Source organism: Oreochromis niloticus, linkage group LG16 (assembly GCF_001858045.2).
Source record: "Oreochromis niloticus isolate F11D_XX linkage group LG16, O_niloticus_UMD_NMBU, whole genome shotgun sequence".
NCBI lineage: Eukaryota > Metazoa > Chordata > Actinopteri > Cichliformes > Cichlidae > Oreochromis > Oreochromis niloticus.
The window spans coordinates 24,634,188-24,652,544 of record NC_031987.2 but is presented as its reverse complement, the minus strand read 5'-3'; the positions used below and the strand labels follow the sequence as shown (position 1 = coordinate 24,652,544).

The window sequence follows — 18,357 nt, the reverse complement described above, 5'->3', positions numbered from 1 at the left end:
AACGCAAATAGGAGGATATAATTCTGTGCATGTGACACCTGATTGCAATAACACAATACTGTGTGTCTGTGTGGAGATTTGTTTGCTGGTAGCGTCTAACCTTACCTGGCACTACTGTCTCCAGTATTTGTCATGACAATCTTCTTCTTGACCTGGCAGTGCTGGACCACAGCTCCAAAGGAAAGGCAGTCCTGGTCCAGCTGAACTTCAACACCCTGGTAGTTTTTTGTGAGTTACGTTAACGGTAATCGTTGTTATAAGATCATAGCATTCAGTTTAATTCATATTAGCAATACTGTCTATAGTCAGAACTTTTTTAAAGGAAGTCTGAAGGAAAGGTTTATTAAAAAATATTTTATGTGACAATTTACTCCTGATTAGAAGCTGGTGCTGATCAAGAGACATAAAGAAACAGATCATCTGTCTCACAGTGAAATTTATGTACCTGGCAAGAGCCTTGGATGGTCAGAAGGGGTTGGATCAAGCCTAAACACTTTGCCTGCAGCTCAGCAGTGAAGGGACGAATGCGCTGATGAGGTGAGAAATGGATCTGAACATTACATGACCCGCCACTAGACTTCAGCTTCAGCTCACCTTCTGGACTGAAAGACAGATCCTGGGAGAGAGGGTGACATGAAGTGCTTCTCCAGTGGACTGCTGTTTATGTGTATCTTGCCTGTGTTGTCTGTCTGCATACCTTTTGATCAATTGGTGTATCTGTGCTGAGCATTAGGGTGCAAGAAAGGTCGATACTGCTGCGGTTTACTAGAACCACCTGTTTTTTCATCTTCTGACCCAGTTTCAGAGGTCCCAATTTCACCTTCTTCTGCCTTGGATGCTCAACTTCCAGCTAGGACACAAAGTCAGGATATGATATTAAAAACATACTGATTTTGATACATTTTATAGTCAAATTATGAAGCCAGTGGACATGAGAGCATCTTCACATTGGATCCAGGTTTTTGAAAATCTGATATCAATAAAATTATTAAATATGTAGCTTGATTTTATAAATGCTACATGTGTTCAAGTTGCTTTTTTCAAACATATAATACAGTTAAATGCTATATTGAAATAAGACTATACTAGATCTAAAAGATGCCTTTTAATCCATCCATAACCACTGTGAGGTGGGTATTCATGTAATTCTAATTATCATTTTATACTATTTTATTATTTTTTTGCTATTTGTGCTAATTGTATTATTTTAAATGTCATTTTAATTATCATCTTTTTACAAAAAATATTTTTCTTTATTTTATATTATTTTTATTTTTTTTAACTTGTTCAGTGTATCATTACTGGCATGTCAAGTGTACAGCACTTTGTGTTCAGCTGGGGGTTGATCTGAAAGTGCTATATAAATAAATTGCTTGCTTGTTTGCTATGTTAACTGAAGAAATTCTTATTTAAACTGGCCAAGTTGACCAAAAACCTAAATATAGTTGTTGAGTCCAGCACATGCACAGTGATTCTCACCTTCATCTCGATGCCCTGCCCCAGTATCTCCACCTGTTTTGTGACACAGCTGTTTAAGATGAAGGTGAGCTTCTCGTGATACTGACATGGCTCACGAGGATAAAAGGTGAATGGTATCTCTTTTACACCACCAGGTGTCAAAATATCTGCATGGAAGTCCATCTCCAAGAAAGCAGTGTTCTTGAACTGACACTGGATGCTGAGGAGTAAAAGACAAGAATCTGATTTTAGACTGTGAAAATCTCATTTATTCTGATTATAGTAACAACTGAGTCGTGGAGAGAAACAGAACTGAGGCATCCTGCTGAAAGCACAAGCTTTGAAGGATCAGATTCTGTGAGTCAAATTTTTGTTTATCTACACAGCAACGTGCTGTTCTCAGAGTTACCTGACACAAAAAAACAAAAATCTGAATGAAACTAGAGCCTGACTGATATATCGGTGGTGTCACTATCAGTGATATTAATGATATTCTGGTATTTGTATTTGAGACATATGATAAACACAAATTAAAAAGTAAAGAAGAGGCAGGAGAAACATCCTCTACGATGTTCTGAGTGTTGATTTTGGAAAGTTTGTCAAACAGAAATAAACTATGCAACATCAAAATCTGCAGTTTCCCAGTGGCAACATATAAACTGCAACAAATACAACAACCGGCTGATTCGAGCAGAGTGTAAATGAGTAATCCATGGCTTGCTGCAGCATTAAAAAAAGAAGCTTATTTTTAAACTGCGACACTGAAAAAATGCTGAGTAAAAATTCTAAATTGAATTAAAAGTAATTTATCAATCAGGCTCTAAATGATCCTCTTGTTTCTGGACCTTCTGTGTGATGTTACTTCCTGTTGTAGGAAGCCTGGGACAAGATTATGTGACAGTGAGCTGCAACCACCATGAAGAGCTGACACAGTCATTAAGTTACTGTAATCAACTGTAAAGTGTGTGAATGTGCACATGTTTGAGTGTAACTGATATTGTCATGCACTGTTGCTGCCTTATATGAAAATAATTAAAGATCTGCTTCATGCAAAGTTACAGCAGTGTCTCCCTCTTCTTCCCACGCATCATGCAGAGTTGGCCAGGACAGGACCAGCCAACGAGCCAGATAAGAGTAAAACCAGTAACATCAGTTGAATGTTTGAAGAACCTTGAAACCTTGAAAAACTGGAATTCAAACTACGACAACAACTGTTTAACATTAAGTTACCATAAATCCAGAAAACTAGTTTAGAGATAAAAAATATCAAATGTCAGTTACCTCACATTTTAAAATAAATCTGTTCTGCTTTGATGATATTTGCAGCAAAACATTATGTGTTAATATAATATTAATATTACATATTATATCATATTATATTAATAAATATGAGAACTCTAATTCACTAATTCATAAAAAATCATGCTTATGGTTCTGTGACTTAAACACACCTGATGTCCCTTTTGCCGTTGTTCCTTAACACTAGGGTCTGAGCTGCCGGTTCCATACCAGGACAGTACAAGAAGCACTTTCCAAAGTTAAGCTTGGTAGAAGAGAATTCGAGACTGGGTGATACAGCCTTGCCTTTTATATCAAAGGCAAATATTGGCCCACGTTTCACCTGATGAGATGAATCAAGAAGAAATTTACATCAGAAAGGGGAAACGGAAATGCCCAGAAAGTAGAATTCAATAATTATTATCTTTCACACCTAGGGCTGGGCCATATCATACCGTTCACGGTAATACCAGTATAATGTTAGGCAACGATAAGAAAATAAAATGTCGCGATAGAATATGGGTAAAACGTGCATGCGCAGTGCCTTTGTTTTCATACGCACATGGCAGAAAAAGCATGGCGGCAACGGAGAATGAGAAGGGCGAAAGCGGATCAATGAATGACAGATGAACCAGAATTGGTTTGTAAAAATGCTGCAACTTCAGTGATGTGGAACTGGTTTGGCTTTCATCCGTCAGATACACACCAAAGCACATTTTTTGGTAGAGCATGCAAGCGGGCCGTCATTATTACTGTGTTTTTCGGAAAATAAGTCGCTCTTAAAATCCTTTGATTGTCTGAAAAATCGACAGTGCCCCTTATAATCCTGTGCACCTTATGTATGTATTCTGGTTGTGCTTACAGACCTCAAACCGATTTTATGTGGTACACGGCGCTCGAAAATCTGTCCAAAAATGTCTTAGTACAACTTTGATAAGCTACAAAGCCACACCACTTGATGGATTGTGGGAGCATTACGGCCACCGTAGGCAGGAGCCTCGCCGAGTGATACGTACTGTGCTTCAACATAATATTACCGCAGTGTATAACCTCCTTTTAATTTTTGTGGATATTATACATGGTTATGCTCAGGATATGTCAGCCAATTTCCACTGGAAATGCCTTTTGGTTAAACTGTCAGCAATGAAACAAAAAAAACATCACACAATACTCAGATAGACTTAGTTCTAAAAGATGATCTATTTTTAATTTCATTTCATTTTTGTTAATGAAAATGATAACTTCATCCAAACTGCCTACATGTACATGAGCTTGTCTTAAAAGAGAACTACAAGCATGATGTTTTCCTTTAGACTTAAAAGCCTCGCTGATCCTTTAAAGCATGTTACCTCTGTAAAAATCCACACTAGCCTATTACCTTGATATTTAGTTTGACATCTTTCAGGTTGCAAATGCATTGGGGGAAAAAGCACAGTGAAGACTGCAGCTGCTTCCCAGCACCGATGGCAGCATTTTGTGTTTTTGTGACTAAGTGGTGTTGCAGTGCTTTGGGACCCGTTAGTTCAAAGTTCACTTCCAGGATGAATCTTGACAGATTGGACACCAGAAAAGTAAAAGTGGATTGCTCTGAAATCCCCACCTGTACAGACAGACACACAGGAAGTTCTAAGCTGTCATGTAAAGGAAGGTGGCTGTACATATATACATATGAATATTTTTGTCTGTATCATCAAACTGTGCCGACCTCCCCAAAGTCCAGAGTTTCTTGGTGGTTGGGGGCAATCATTTTGAGGCCCCCCTCTGGCTTCTCAACTTGTACAGAAGTGCTTAGGGTGAAACAATCAGCCTTGATGATCAGTGTGAGTGGTTCTGACTTCTTCTTCACCCTCAGAACCACTTTGAAACTCACATAACCTTCACAGGAAGGTGTGAACGACACCAATAACGGCAACCTGCACAAAACAGTTTACAATTATCTGATGCAGTTTTCTCTTAGACTTTCTATAACATGCCATTGGGGAGCATATTTCATCGTTATCTAATGAAGATTATAGAGTCATTAACCTGTTTTTGGGTGCCACTGTGCCAGTCATGGGCTCCAATATGAGCCTCGATTGCTGGTCTTCACAGAAAAGAGATGAAGGAACCACAGAGAAATGGAAGGGCTCGTCCTCTTCATTCACAAAATTAACTGCCTGTTCCACTTTTTGTCCTTTAAGAGTACATGGAAAAAATTCAAAGTAATCTGTATCAGAATGTGATAGATTCATTTATTCTTAAAAAAAAAAAACCTATTGTAGCAACACATCTGCCATTAACACCATCCTATCATTAGAGACAGTATATTTACTAATCTTAAGGCATAAACTGAAAGAGGAGCTGTGTTGGAAGTGGGTTGCAAAGCAGCTTGCAGATGCACACCAACCGTGGGTAGGCTAAAGCAACTTAGGTAGCATGCCCTGTGTGAGAGCTGCCAATTGGATTTGTGAAGGGCATTCGTAGAGGCATCAGCTGATGCAGGCAGGGACTGAGTTGGCAGAGCAGGACATCATCATACCTGCAGTAAATCTATGCTCAATTGCAAGATTGTATTGAATGACATGTACTCTTTGTTGCATTTCATTAGCCAAGCTTAAGATTAAATAGATCACAAAAGATATATACAGTTGAAGACGAAAATCCCTCTAATCTCACCATCAAAAGAAGCAAATATGTACAAGGTATAAGTATAAGAAACTATTTGAACTTTTGCATTTGTATATATTAAAACTGCATTTACCAATAAGCAGTTCCCCAAAGTCAAAGTGAGGTCTGTCGAGATAGGTGATTGGTTCTCTAGCAGTGCCCACACACAGGAAGGGAACAGACAGCGATAGAGTGTCAACCATGAAGGTCCAGAGGGACTCCACTGCATCCAGCTGCTCAGCAACATACTCAAAACACACCTGCAAACAAAGCAGACAAAACAGGTTCAGAGGTGGCCAAGACTCATTTATGAAAACAGACGAGTTACCGGAGCTCAAATTGCCAAAAAAATTAATGGTGGTTCTGATAGAAAGGTATCAGAATACCCAGTGCATCACAGTTATGTGGTATTTTCATGGCAAAAGAGAGGTGGTGGTGGTGGTGGGGGTGAGGGTAGATATCAGGCAGGTGGTCATAATGCTATATACTGTTACTTCAAGAAAAACTAGTGGAGTGAGTGAGATGAATAAAGACAGATAAAGGTAAAAAAAGAGAACCGAAGACTTACTAATGGAGAAAACAAAATCAAGATGGGAATGAGGTAGCACACTCTGTGAGATACTTTACAACGAAAAGACCATTATTGTTATGGGGGGTGCACTCTGTCTATTCTTACTTCGGCTTTGTTCCCAGGGGGAATGACGCCAGATGGAACGAGACAGTGGAAATGGCTCCTACTTTTGTCCTCACACCTCCATTTGAATGAGTAGGGCTTACTGGTTGGGTTCACCACACTAAAAGACCTAAAGAGTCAACCGAGAGCATGAAACATTCAGCGTTACACTGACAGAGATAGAAGTTCTAACCTTACATGCTATTACCGTGTTGATGGCACAGACAAACCAATGGCATGAATCTCCAAAATTCTGGTGTTTGGGTCCAGAGGGCCACTGAATTCAGAGTTACGACGATTCCCACTGATGTAGTCTGAATCTTCCAGGTCAAAGTGGAATTGGGGCAAAAGGCTGCGGCCACACACTGAGATACACGGGGCCTGTTCCCCATCCTGCAAGTTCTGAATACTGGAAGAAATGTGCATACTCACAAAAAGGAAAGAAAAGCGTCCAAACCATTGATGCCATTTTCAAAAAACTTGAAGAAAATACCTAGTTAAACGTTTACCTGCATGGAAATGTTACACTTCCCTTACCTGCAAAACAGCTTTCCCTGAAAAGTGGACACCTGCAGAGGTAAAAAGCGAACAGTGAAGTTCTGCCTGGCACCCGGCTTCATGGTCCCTACGCTGGGTTCAACGCTGAAAGGAGGCAGCTCACGGTTCAACATTAGAAGTGACAACAAGTTTGCTAGAGGACGGGCTTCAGTCAGTGATCCTGCTGATCTGCTGCCAGGTCGAGAAGTCGAGGTCCCCTCTGTTAAACAGCACATGTAGACATTTACACAGAGTCAAGTCCAGCTTTTAAAATATTCACGTGTTGGTACAGAAAGAAATAGCACTTATTTTCAGGATCAAATCCAACAATGACAAGTTGGCCCAATAATATTGATGATATAATATTTCTGTTGTACCTTCTTGGTCACAGCTGACAATATTGCTGCTTGGATCCATGAGAACTTCCCAGGAGAATTCCACCTTCATACTTCCCTCATTCACAACCTGCAGTCTATGTGCGTGTGTGCAGACAACAAAAAAAGTAACACAATACTCAGAAAGAAAGATATATTTTTGAATTTAGATTTACGGTGCCCACTGTTGAGGAATGTAATGTTAGATATACATCACATATAAGCCTTTAGTGGCTATCTCTTTTTGATCTTTAGCATTTTCATTTTTATCTGATGAATAAGAAACCCCAAATAATGTTTCACAAGAATACCATATTACATATTATTAGGTTTGATGACTTGGAATATGTTGTACACAAAGCCTGACTTACTGCTGCAGCCTGGTTTGGAAAAGCATGGTGTTCTCAAAGCGGATGGTGTCTGTGCTGCAGCTTAACTTCACATAGTCGCAGACAGCACTGATGCTTAATTCAAGCTCCACCTGAGAGCCGTCGACCACAGAGCAGCAAGGCTCAGGATCTGTTCTTATCACCTGGATAAAAGAATGTGATTTATTAACTTGTCTCCCTATACAGCATTTGACACCACCTGTCTCTCTAGCACAATAAGCTAGGCACCACCCGTACCTTGTCCTTTACAGCCTGTTTGGATACATCTGAAGCTTTCTCTGAAGAACTCAGCCAGTGTACCGTCTTGTGTCGGTCATCCCAGTCAGCTACCTCCTCTACAGGCTGCTGGAACTCCACCTGGCAAACCTTACATCTCATTTGCAGCTGAGACAGAGTCACTGGCTCGCTGGAGCTAAATGTGACAATCACTTCCTTAGAGCAACCAGCATGAAGGTGTCCCACCTGTAACAACAAGCAGCTAAATGTTTTCCTGAGCCGGCAGTAAATCAAGCAAGAGAAAATGGAAAATTACTACAATCAATAAAGTCTTAGGAAAGGAATTGCAAGTGTTCAGAAATAATGTCTATGGCTGTATTAGGAGTTAACAGCATCTACCCCCATATGTGACTATTTGTTGATGCTGGTTTGATTCAAGATTTTTTTATTGTTGTTGTTGTCAGCACTACCTCAAATATGCATTGCAGAATGAAATTGTGTTGCACAAACTCACATAAAAACAAAAAAACCATCAATACAAAGTTTAAAAAGAGCAAATATAATCAATAAATGAATATAAAGTCATTGGTACATATTTAAAACCACAAATTATTTAATTATTGCACAAGAGAAATGTTGATTGCACTGAGGCATTATTTTGTTTCAAAAATAATGCCAAACTAACCAGCAACTTTTGACAATGTACATTTTATCACTGCTATGAAAAAGTATTTTTTGGCTCCACCATTTAACAGTTTTAAAGTCTCTGCCACTTTGTTGATGTTTTACCTGTGGTGAAAAGCTGACATGAGGTCCACCAGGGGGCCACTCAAACCTCAGCACCTGGCTGCTGCTGTGGTTGGTCATAGTAAAACTTTCTTTGTATGGAACGTTTACATGGCAGTCACCAAAATTCAGCACCTCATAATTACCTATAAACGAGAAATTAGGTTTTTAATAAAAGACTCGAGCTTCTGTTGCACTAAATCACAAGATTAGGAGGTTTTGTAAAAAAATCTCTTGCCACACCTTCTTCTTCATCTTCATGATCTATGTCCTGCAACGACCTGCTGATGTGATCTAGAGAGATGATTGGCTGGTAAGCCTCTCCTGTTACTTCTATTGTAGTGTTGCTCTGCTGATTGTCCTTCACTTGCAGTGACATTTTTGCCTTGACACTCAAGGGTTTATCAGAGCAGAAGCCAACCTCAATCTCCACTGGTTCATTAATCTTCAGCTTTAGGTTTACTCTGTGCACCGATTTGTGCTCTGTGGAGAAGGAAAAATGTCAGAAATCACTGAGGAGGGGGAAGTGTGAATGGTTTAAAGCCTCACCCACTAGTTTTCAGTGCATTTGTTAAACTAAAACAAGATCACACTTGACCTCAAAGAAAAGACGGTAAAACCGAGTCATGTCGGTTAGGATCCATAAATCATAAATTGGGACATAAATTGAATGGGAAGTTCTTGGAATAAGGTCACGTTGATGCTCATGGACCATGAAAAACTGCCAGCTAATGCGATGAATCCTTACAACAATATGTAAGACCATACCCAGCAATGTTAAGATGGGCACTTAGGAGAGAAAGTCACACTACAGCCTTAAGAACTCAATTTCTGCAATGTGTCAGGAAGTCTACTTCATCTAAGTGACTGATTTGATCATGAGTTAGACAATAGTGAGCAGGCAAGCTTCACTGCATGAAGGATTCAGTGTGTGTGCTCAGATTAAAGAAATGTCAGCTTTACCTTTAGCGTGCTGTAGTAAAATGAGCATTAAAACATTACAGTTAAAATTACAGTGCATTTTTCTGTAGGCGTAGTTTCACAAATATAAGTTTTATTTACCTGAAGCACGCTGTGTGGAGTCCACGGAGGTGTTAACGTTGTCAGACGCAGCTTTTAGGGTGAACACACCATGCTCATCCAGCATGTCAATCTGGACCTATACACATTTTCAGAAAACACATTCATTATTCATGAAATTCTACCTAGACTGTTTATGTTTATGAATGCATTGTAAATAATAATATTTATATTTTGGTATAATTTGGTTTTACTGAATTTCAAATGGGTAAACAGACGAAATTTGGCATTTTTCCCTCCTCTCACCTCAGCTGGAACATTTCCATTATTTAGCAGCACCAGGGGTCGGATATGTCTGCGCCCTACCGGTACCTGTCTGAAGTGCAGCACTGGGCTTCCTTTACTGCCCCTCAGACCTGGACGTACCACGCAAACACTGGGCAGAGTGCCTTGTCCCAAAAGGTCAAACTCCAGCACGCTGGTCTTATTTGTGGGTGTCACTCTTAATCCAGCAGAGAGAAGAGAGCAGGGTGGGAGAAGTCAGCAGCAGAAAACAACCGGTGCTGTTACTCTGTTATTATATACAGTAGTAACAGGGGGAAAAAAAAGGCATAGAAAAACTAAAGACAACACTGCAGTGGCATACACAGTCATTTGCTTCTTTACCTCCCACTTCCCTCCACCTTGGCCTCAAACACAGCACTGTAATGCTGCATTGCCTGAGGTGTGAAGGTGACAACAGGAAACGCGTGCGAGAGGCTGGGAATGCTCAGTGTTGTCACAGGCAAGTCAAAGACCTCAATGTGTCGGGATGACTGTAAAACATACATATTTTAGACTCAAACTTCTACCTACATTATGATAGACAGAAACAGTCCTATATACATTTATCCTTGTGACTTTAAAGACTTCACCTTAGGCCCAGCACTTCTGATGGCCAAGCTGAGCATGCAGGGGACCTTGCTGCTGTTGGTGAGCTTGAAGCGAGCTCGGCTGGTTTGACCCACCAGGATTTTGTTGAAGATAAACTTATTTTCATCCAGCACAAAAATCCCTTCAGCACTGCAAAACTGCTCTGAAGAAAGCTGGCTAGTGCTGCAGCACAGATGGTGTTCCTCAAAGATGGAGGCCATATCCAATACTATGCCTAGAAACAAAAAAAAAAGAGCTAGATATAATATGATTTAAATCAAAGAACAGCTAGCAGTAAGTTTAGAACAGAATTTAATTTTTGATCAAAAACCTTTTTAATATGCTTTTGGTAATTTCAGGACTGCAGAGCTGAGCCTGACCAGGTTTACTGATCAAAAAAGAATCATACAGCTTTCACCTGGCTTGCAGACTTCAGCCAGCAGTGTGTAGGGTATGCCATCAGGATGGTCTGAGGGGTCACGCCCAATGATGTCAATGTGCAGACCCTGGCTCCACCTGCCCAGCTGTTCAGCTGCACAGTCCACTGTCACCAGCTGCTGAGACCCTGGCTGTAGGCTCCCAATGCAGGGAGACACTGAGAACATACCCACGCTGAGGCGATTCTGGAAGAATTCAGGAAAATGAGAGGAAGCAATGAGAGGTGATGAGAATACTGAAATGAGTATTTAGAAAAAGAAATCAAATTTAATGTCAAAGAGCAGAATTTAGTTTATTTTGCTTTAAAAATTCTTAAGCATAAAAATCAAAGACACAAAATTATACACAATTTTATTTCATGACCATCATCACCATTTTTTGTATTGCTTCCCTGTTAAAATTAAGGGGTTTTATCATTTTAATATTAATTCACTTTATAGACCTTTTCAATGTCTATGTTGTCTGTTTTACTTTTGTAAATCCATAACAACTCAAAGGAACTGAAAGACAAAATGTCAGGACTGTTTTGGGATTAATTATTAGCTTGTCTCACCTCAAAATAAACAGAAAATGTAACTCTAAGAAAATTAATGAAGAGTCCAATGACTGTAAAACCACAAACAGGACCATCTATCAGGCGATGTCACTGGTGTGAAATTCACCAGCGTTCTCTCACCTGAAGAAAACTCTGAAAGGATTCTGGTGGTATTTTGGCAGCATTAGGCCTCCCTGAAAGGGTCTCTCTTGATATTGTCTTACCTGGACCCCTGAGGCCAGAATGTAAAGAGCAAAAAACAAAATTTATTAACATTAAATGTTACAAAATTTTGTTTTGTGAAAACTAAAACTAAAACTGTTGTTTTTGTGTGTTCTGTCGGCCTACCCTGTCCTCACGGGATCTGTGATCCTGCGGCAGATGGTGAAAGAGGCCTCAAAGACCCCATTGTTTTCGATGGTGAAGCTTTGGCTTTTCTTGTTGCCATAGATCAGAGGACCAAAGTTCAAGTCAGATGAAGGTGTGATCTTGTACCTGAAGAGAGACGACCATAAAACACCAAAAACAAAAAAACAACTACTAAGCTGCTTCATATGAACAAAATAAGAGGCTGGAAATGAGATGAAAGAAACACAGTTTTTCAAATTCTATACTAACTGTGCTAATACAATAATGTTTCTGCACTATTAATAAGTAATATATTAATAGTGCAGAATTAATGAGAGCATGAATCGGCCTTCACCTGGTGAAAACAGATCGGGCTGATACCCTGATCGCCACGATAGCTACAGTTTCTCCTCCTGTCCCAATGCTCGGTTCAATCACCTGCAAAAGATGAGCTCACTCAGTGTCAGCTATCAATTATTTCAATCTTTTAAATAAAGTTTTTACTTTTTATGGATCAAACCTGGCAAGGCAGGATAGGTTGGTCTTTAATGAACACTTCCACATCAGGTTTGAAGACGATGTTCACTGTTGTGGGCTTGTTGGGCATCAGACTACCACACTGAGGAGACACTTTGAAAATGGAGTTTAGGTCTGGCTGCGCTGGGTCTGTCTGCTCGACATTAAACCTTGTGATAAGAGAACAATAAAATTAAACGACCCTTCCATGAAAACCTTTATATGAATAAAATATTGCAAAAACTATCAGTTTAAACTCACTTGTATGATACTTCATATTTTCCTTGGTTTTTCAATCTGAGAGATAGTCTGACCTCCTCAAAGACTCTGATGGTTCCAAAATTAAGACAGCCATCTGACATAGAAACATGAGCATGTAGTACATTATTGGTCGTTATTATATCCTGCCACCCACTCAGTCAGTCATTTTGCAGTGCTATCTGTTAATGGTTCTTAACTGCGTTAGATGCCGGTTCTCTGTGACAAAAATATTTCCTCATGATAAAAAGGCAGCTCTACTTAATTTTCATTATTTAAGGAAATATAAATGTATATAACAGTGTCTGTATGATGGATTTTCAGTTACTGTAACATCCTTGTTACATTTTTTCAACTTAAATATCATTTTTATGTGACTCCTTCCTTTGCATAAAATGCGGAGAATGGAAGTGCAGGTTCAAAACGGTCAAAAACGGATCGTTTACTGCATTTAAATCAATAAAAGGCCCAAATTCACTTTTTTAAACGAAAAGCTGTTTCATTTGTACCTGGACTGATTTCCAGGTCCACGTCATAGGCTTCGGCAGTAACCTGAATATTTTCAGTGTATACAACACCTAGAATTTTCTCCACATCGGATACCTGGAAAAAACCCCACATGATGTACTTCTGTGTGTATAACACGTCTATAATATATTCATGTATTTCATGTTATTTATTAACTACACCATGAGTACTGCTCTGGTTGTACTCTACCTCCAGACGTAAGATTCTCTTAATATTGAGTGGCCTTCGGGCTCTGAAGCGCAAGCTCAAAGGGAAAGAAGAGTTTGGTGAGATGATGCCCTGATCTTGTGGCACAGTGAACTCATCACCCAACTCTTCCACACCCTGCAGTCTCCAGGACACTGGCAGAGCTGTCTTATTATACATCATAATGCTGCGGCTGTCCCTCCTGGGCAGGATAAAAAAAAAAAAAGGTTGGGTGAAGAGAGAGAAATCGCAAATTATCCACTGTAGCATATTTGGATTTTATCATGAAGCTCCTTTCTTGAGGAGAAATTTCTTGATTTTTTTTTCAAATTCACTTGTGAATCTGTAAACTGAGCAATAGTTACGAGTGTTCCCTGAATTACTGCTGTATATATTGGTACCTGTGCAGCAAAATCCTGTCAAAGTGCAAATGCTTGCTTTCCAACTCCAACTCTGGCCGAACGCCCCAGCACGAAAGCTCAATGACCACAAGCTCAGGATTGTCTTTGATCTGGCAAATCAAGCTGTCCTTCATTTGTCCTACTTTTGTTGGGTACGACCAAAGCATCAACTCCTTGTAGGGTGGAAAAATATTTAAATGTAAGTAGAGAAAGTAAAGTAAAATTATCAGACAGCATTAGTGCTATTCTACCTGTTTCTGGTTCGGTTTGAGGGTCATGGCTGGGGGGTCCAACAGATATGTGGTGGCCTGCATATCATGCTTGAAACTGAATTGGACCTCAGCCTCCAGACATGAGTTATTGTGAATCACCAGCTTCTCTGAGTTCTCGGGATACCTGTTTTCCTTGTATCTAGAAAACAGACACGTGAATCTGTAAATACAAAGAAAACCACAACCACATGAAACCATTTACAGCCATCGTTCTGCCTCTCACCTGTCTCTGGTCTTGCCACAGAGCAAAGGTCCAAACTCAAAGTATCCAGGTTTAATTACATAGGTCTTAGGAAGCAATTCTTTAGTTTGAGTGACTTTCTTACTGTGGGGAAACACAGTCCTGTGGAAATCACACACAAAACGTCAGACTATGAAAAAGCTTCACACTTAATTCATCTGTGAAAAATAGATCTAGATTTTTACAAAGTGAAGCAGAACACAACACACCAACTACAACCTCTCTGTTTGCAGTTATTTCACTACATTAGTTCATCACACTATGCAGACTGACGTGTAATCGCTGCTGATGGAAGGATAGGTAGAAACTCCTCTGCAGATGAGCTGGTTGAGTCTCCGGGTCCCGACTATCTCAAAGTTGAAGGTATGTTTAAAGGTTCCTGGGGACTCTGAGTAGAACCAGATCTTGAGTACCGCCTCACCGCCAGCTGGCACAACCCAGCGAAATGCTGTCAGACTAAATGCATAGAAGCACACACTCAGACAAGCAGCACCAACAACAAATTAAAAAACACTAATGAACATCAGTGATTCTGCAGTACGTCTTACATATGGCTGCGTTTTTGTTCCAAGTTTGCTTGATGTTCTTCTTGGTCAGTGTCCTCAGGGTGGAAGGAAGCATGTGAACGTGACCCGAGACGGTCTGGTCCCTGTGCTTTTGTTTTGGCGGAAGTCTGTTTCTTACTCCTGTGAATCTCTCGGCCCGTTTTATCCTTGTCCTTCGCCACTGCACTGTCCTTAATGGTGGCCTTGCCATGACTTTTAGAGCCTGCTGCCTCTTCCTTTACAAAAACAGCAGACAAACAGTGTTCTGACTTGAAAATCTAAAATTTCATGCTTTTAACACCAGAATAAGCTTGTGTGGGTTAAATGGACATGAGGTCCAAGTTGCTTATATTTCAGATTTTGCCTCAAATGGTTTTTTTGTATAGACATTACCGCTAACTTTACAACGGATGCTTGAAGCTCGTCCTCTTTCTTGTCCTTGTTCTTTTCATCCAGCCGTGAAGGAATCAGGAAGGTGAAACAGGTCTGTTCTAGTTTAGCTTGCTCTCTTTTTTTGGGAAAAGGAACGACAGAGAAGGTGACAGGAGGAGGGATTGGAGGGCCACTAGGACCTATCCCTAAATCATCCAACACCTAATGAGACCAAAGCAGAGAAGAAAATAGATTAGGAGTTCATCTTAAACAATTCCATAAAGAACAATTCCATGAGGGAAAATTTTCAACAGAAACATAATTAATAATTTTATAAAAATGAAAGATCTGTGAAATGTTTGCCATACCTCATCTAGGGGAGGCAAAGAGCTGCTTATGATGCTCATGTAGTCTTTTTCTGTTACATTTAACACAATATATGGAATGTCCAGAGGAGATGCCTTGTCTTCTGCCTTCTCTGCTTCTGACAGTCCCGCTATTTGACTGTGCAAAGGTGATATGAGCTTGTTACAGACTCTCCTGCTCTTCTTATCAGCAGAGGACTGTGTAGATGGAAAAAATATTTTGGATTCAAACAAGGATAAAGAAATATAGCACACCTTTCCAATTTTCCAAGCAGTCTTACATTTAAGTTAAAAAAAAGGAGGGATTGGAGGGCCACTGGTGGAGGACCACCAGGTGTGTTGGCCACCTAACACACCTGCTTCTCTGTTATAACTTCAGCTGACCCTAAAGCATCTTCAGTGGGGAGTGGGACCAACAACAATCCCCGGCGCCGGTCCCAGTGGTGCAGGATATGTTCCACCAGGGCTTGGCTCTCCTCGTATTGACAGAACTGAGACTGCAGGTTCTCCACCCGGGACTGAATGGGGGTATGGTGAGCAATGGAGAATGGAGAATGAATGAATGGTGGCACTTGAATGGTTAGTAGGCAATGATGTGAGTCTGTTAACCTCTAATGTAGAACATAATGTGCACCAGAACAAGTTAGGTTTACAGCATAAGTAACCAAGGCGAGTAAGAAGCATCTGAATAAGAAGTACGGAAAACCCAGGATTGGACCCGAAGTTACTTGGACTAAATCCTGCTTTGTAATACAGGCCTCGGGTTTTATGTTATTGACTTAACAAAGAGCCCTTAAATGGCATGTTTGCACAAACCTTCCCAGCAGGTAAGCTCTGTCTTCTTGCTCTGTCTTTTTGATTCCTCTCCCCTGCTTGTTTTCCATCTTTCAACTCTTTTTCTTCTCCTGCACTCTTCACATTTACAGTTTCTGTATTCTGGCAACAAACACAATTCATGTTAGATATAAAAGCAAAATTAAATACTTTAATGTAATTAGATCCTGTGCAGAATGCAAGACACACTGGATTGCAGAGTAAATCATTAATTCTTCATTGAGTGGTTTTAAAAACTAAAGTAAAAGAAGCTGAAGATTTCACAGCACACACAGTAACAGATAGGCCTACAAGAAGTACTTTTGTTTCTTGAGTGTCTTTTTTCTCAAATTAAAATCAAGTAAGTGTTCAAAACATACTTGAAAAAATCAGACATGTTGTTAAAATAGTAAGAACTCATCTCAATTTATTATTCCATTATTCCTCATATCTGATTTGTTGTATAACATTGCACAATCTTATGAAATAATATATCCCAAACATGCAGTATAAAAACTCCAGTAAGTTACAAAGTAGGTAACTAGTCTACTATACATATCTACCATTTTAAATAATGCACTGGGGTTGAGTGTGTTGACATCGTTGCTAAGCTCTAATCTACCTTGTCTTTCTCCAGTGTGTCTGTGGGTTGAGGAGAACCTGTGGTTCCTTTGGTTCCTTCTGTCTGCTTCTGTGGATCATCAGCCTCTTTGCTATGATGCTCTGTAGGAATAACGACCAGAAGTCACTCAGTAACTGATTATACTGCACTCTATAAACTGTTTCATTTTTTACTCTATATTACATTTTATAAAATATTACATGTTTTTTTTACACTTGTCTGCACCTTCACTTAGATGACATTGCTCTCTTGTGTCCCCTAGTGGCTCTTTGGAGTGGTTAACAGAAGACGCCCTTAGCACATTCAATGCCCCTGTTGACTACAGAGGAAATGGGACAAAATAATTCAGTGCTCTAATTTTTCTCTGTATTTGCTGGTCTTCAGACTGGATACAGACCTGCTTTACCCCCAGCAAGCTCTTCTTCCTTGATGGTTCTTTAATGTCCTTCTTTCCTCCCACCTCTTTCAACCTTTGGTTCTCTTCCTGTTGCCTCTTTTCTTCAAGCTCTTTCGCCATCTGCGCCCTTACACACAGGTGAATTGTTTTTAGTTACTTTCATTTGAACTTGAATATATTCCTGGTATTTGAGTGAAAGTGTGCATGCTCAGCATAAATAAAACTGTGCACAATATTCCTAGACGTAGAAGGAAACAAGAACTAGTTTCAAGTCTCTATATTTATGATCACTATGAGGGCTTTTATTACATGGTAGATATAGTAAATCTAAGTCTATAACTGGTTTAAGCAGATAATGAATGACATCAAATACCTTAAAATGTGGTTATAGTGGCTTATGCCATGTTCTAAACCATGATTTATATAATTGTTAAACCACATATTACGTATTTATTATGCTTGTTTGTATTATTTGAATACGCCATTTTGATTAAAAATTCACCTTTCAGACTAATGTTAAAAACTGGAAGTGTTCATTGCAGAACTTATTCAGTCCAATCTGCTATTTTTCATAATTGGTGTTTATATTTTCTTTTTCTTCTTAACAACTTAAATATGAAATTTAATTTAATCATCTGTATTACATGGATTAACCACTCTGTACCTCCCTTATCATTTATGATGACTTTATTAGGCATGTAATGCTATCACTGGCTTGGGCTCCCTTTTGCTTTCAGAAGTGCCTAAATTCTTCATAACATAGTAAACAAGGATTCGGGGACATCCTTGTTTCGAGAGTAAAGCACGAGGGAGGTGCTAATAATCGGCTCAGTCATTTTTAATGATCATTGAAAGCCCAGATCGTAATTTAGATTAAAATTCGATTAATTGAGCAGCCCTACTCTGACATCAACAAGGCATTTTCACCCAGAGAACTGAGCCTCACTAGGCATGTTGATCATACCATTGATGACTGTGTCCATTTCATCAAGCTAAAACATCAGTTTTGACTTTGTGCAGTTTAGTAAAACTAGAAATTAAAACCTCACTGAAAAAAATAAATATTGTCAGTACCTGAACTTCTGCTGTCGGAATTCCTCTCTGTGTTTTTTGTTAATGTGCTCCTTCACCTCCTGTGGCAGAGCATTATACTCCTCCTCATCCATTTCCTGTAGCCATTGTTCCTCCCTGGCAGCTTTCTCCTTCTGCAGAGCCTCTGAAACACACACAC

At 39.7% G+C, this 18,357-nt stretch overlaps 1 protein-coding gene across 2 annotated transcripts in view; it reads right to left on the bottom strand.

The window, feature by feature from the left end:
* The window catches only part of LOC100692506 (hydrocephalus-inducing protein homolog), a 55,575-nt gene that overhangs the window by 9,683 nt on the left and 27,535 nt on the right, over positions 1-18,357 (bottom strand). For both annotated transcript variants that reach the window (XM_025903670.1, XM_019352404.2), the window contains exons 44-85: positions 18,201-18,342; positions 17,127-17,253; positions 16,955-17,048; positions 16,730-16,830; positions 16,111-16,230; positions 15,651-15,812; positions 15,298-15,492; positions 14,951-15,151; positions 14,561-14,793; positions 14,286-14,468; positions 13,995-14,114; positions 13,751-13,910; positions 13,500-13,672; positions 13,102-13,300; positions 12,894-12,987; positions 12,388-12,481; positions 12,131-12,296; positions 11,966-12,048; positions 11,611-11,757; positions 11,404-11,494; positions 10,708-10,912; positions 10,292-10,524; positions 10,044-10,192; positions 9,684-9,879; positions 9,420-9,516; positions 8,601-8,840; positions 8,361-8,503; positions 7,593-7,817; positions 7,338-7,498; positions 6,970-7,064; positions 6,593-6,812; positions 6,264-6,464; positions 6,059-6,185; positions 5,477-5,642; positions 4,762-4,909; positions 4,442-4,649; positions 4,115-4,336; positions 2,910-3,079; positions 1,480-1,678; positions 698-850; positions 446-616; positions 106-215 (exon numbers count right to left, since the gene is read on the bottom strand). In XM_025903670.1, coding sequence (XP_025759455.1) covers positions 106-215; positions 446-616; positions 698-850; positions 1,480-1,678; positions 2,910-3,079; positions 4,115-4,336; positions 4,442-4,649; positions 4,762-4,909; positions 5,477-5,642; positions 6,059-6,185; positions 6,264-6,464; positions 6,593-6,812; positions 6,970-7,064; positions 7,338-7,498; positions 7,593-7,817; positions 8,361-8,503; positions 8,601-8,840; positions 9,420-9,516; positions 9,684-9,879; positions 10,044-10,192; positions 10,292-10,524; positions 10,708-10,912; positions 11,404-11,494; positions 11,611-11,757; positions 11,966-12,048; positions 12,131-12,296; positions 12,388-12,481; positions 12,894-12,987; positions 13,102-13,300; positions 13,500-13,672; positions 13,751-13,910; positions 13,995-14,114; positions 14,286-14,468; positions 14,561-14,793; positions 14,951-15,151; positions 15,298-15,492; positions 15,651-15,812; positions 16,111-16,230; positions 16,730-16,830; positions 16,955-17,048; positions 17,127-17,253; positions 18,201-18,342 — 6,724 coding nt within the window. The remainder of the gene's footprint in view (positions 1-105; positions 216-445; positions 617-697; positions 851-1,479; positions 1,679-2,909; positions 3,080-4,114; positions 4,337-4,441; positions 4,650-4,761; positions 4,910-5,476; positions 5,643-6,058; positions 6,186-6,263; positions 6,465-6,592; positions 6,813-6,969; positions 7,065-7,337; positions 7,499-7,592; positions 7,818-8,360; positions 8,504-8,600; positions 8,841-9,419; positions 9,517-9,683; positions 9,880-10,043; positions 10,193-10,291; positions 10,525-10,707; positions 10,913-11,403; positions 11,495-11,610; positions 11,758-11,965; positions 12,049-12,130; positions 12,297-12,387; positions 12,482-12,893; positions 12,988-13,101; positions 13,301-13,499; positions 13,673-13,750; positions 13,911-13,994; positions 14,115-14,285; positions 14,469-14,560; positions 14,794-14,950; positions 15,152-15,297; positions 15,493-15,650; positions 15,813-16,110; positions 16,231-16,729; positions 16,831-16,954; positions 17,049-17,126; positions 17,254-18,200; positions 18,343-18,357) is intronic.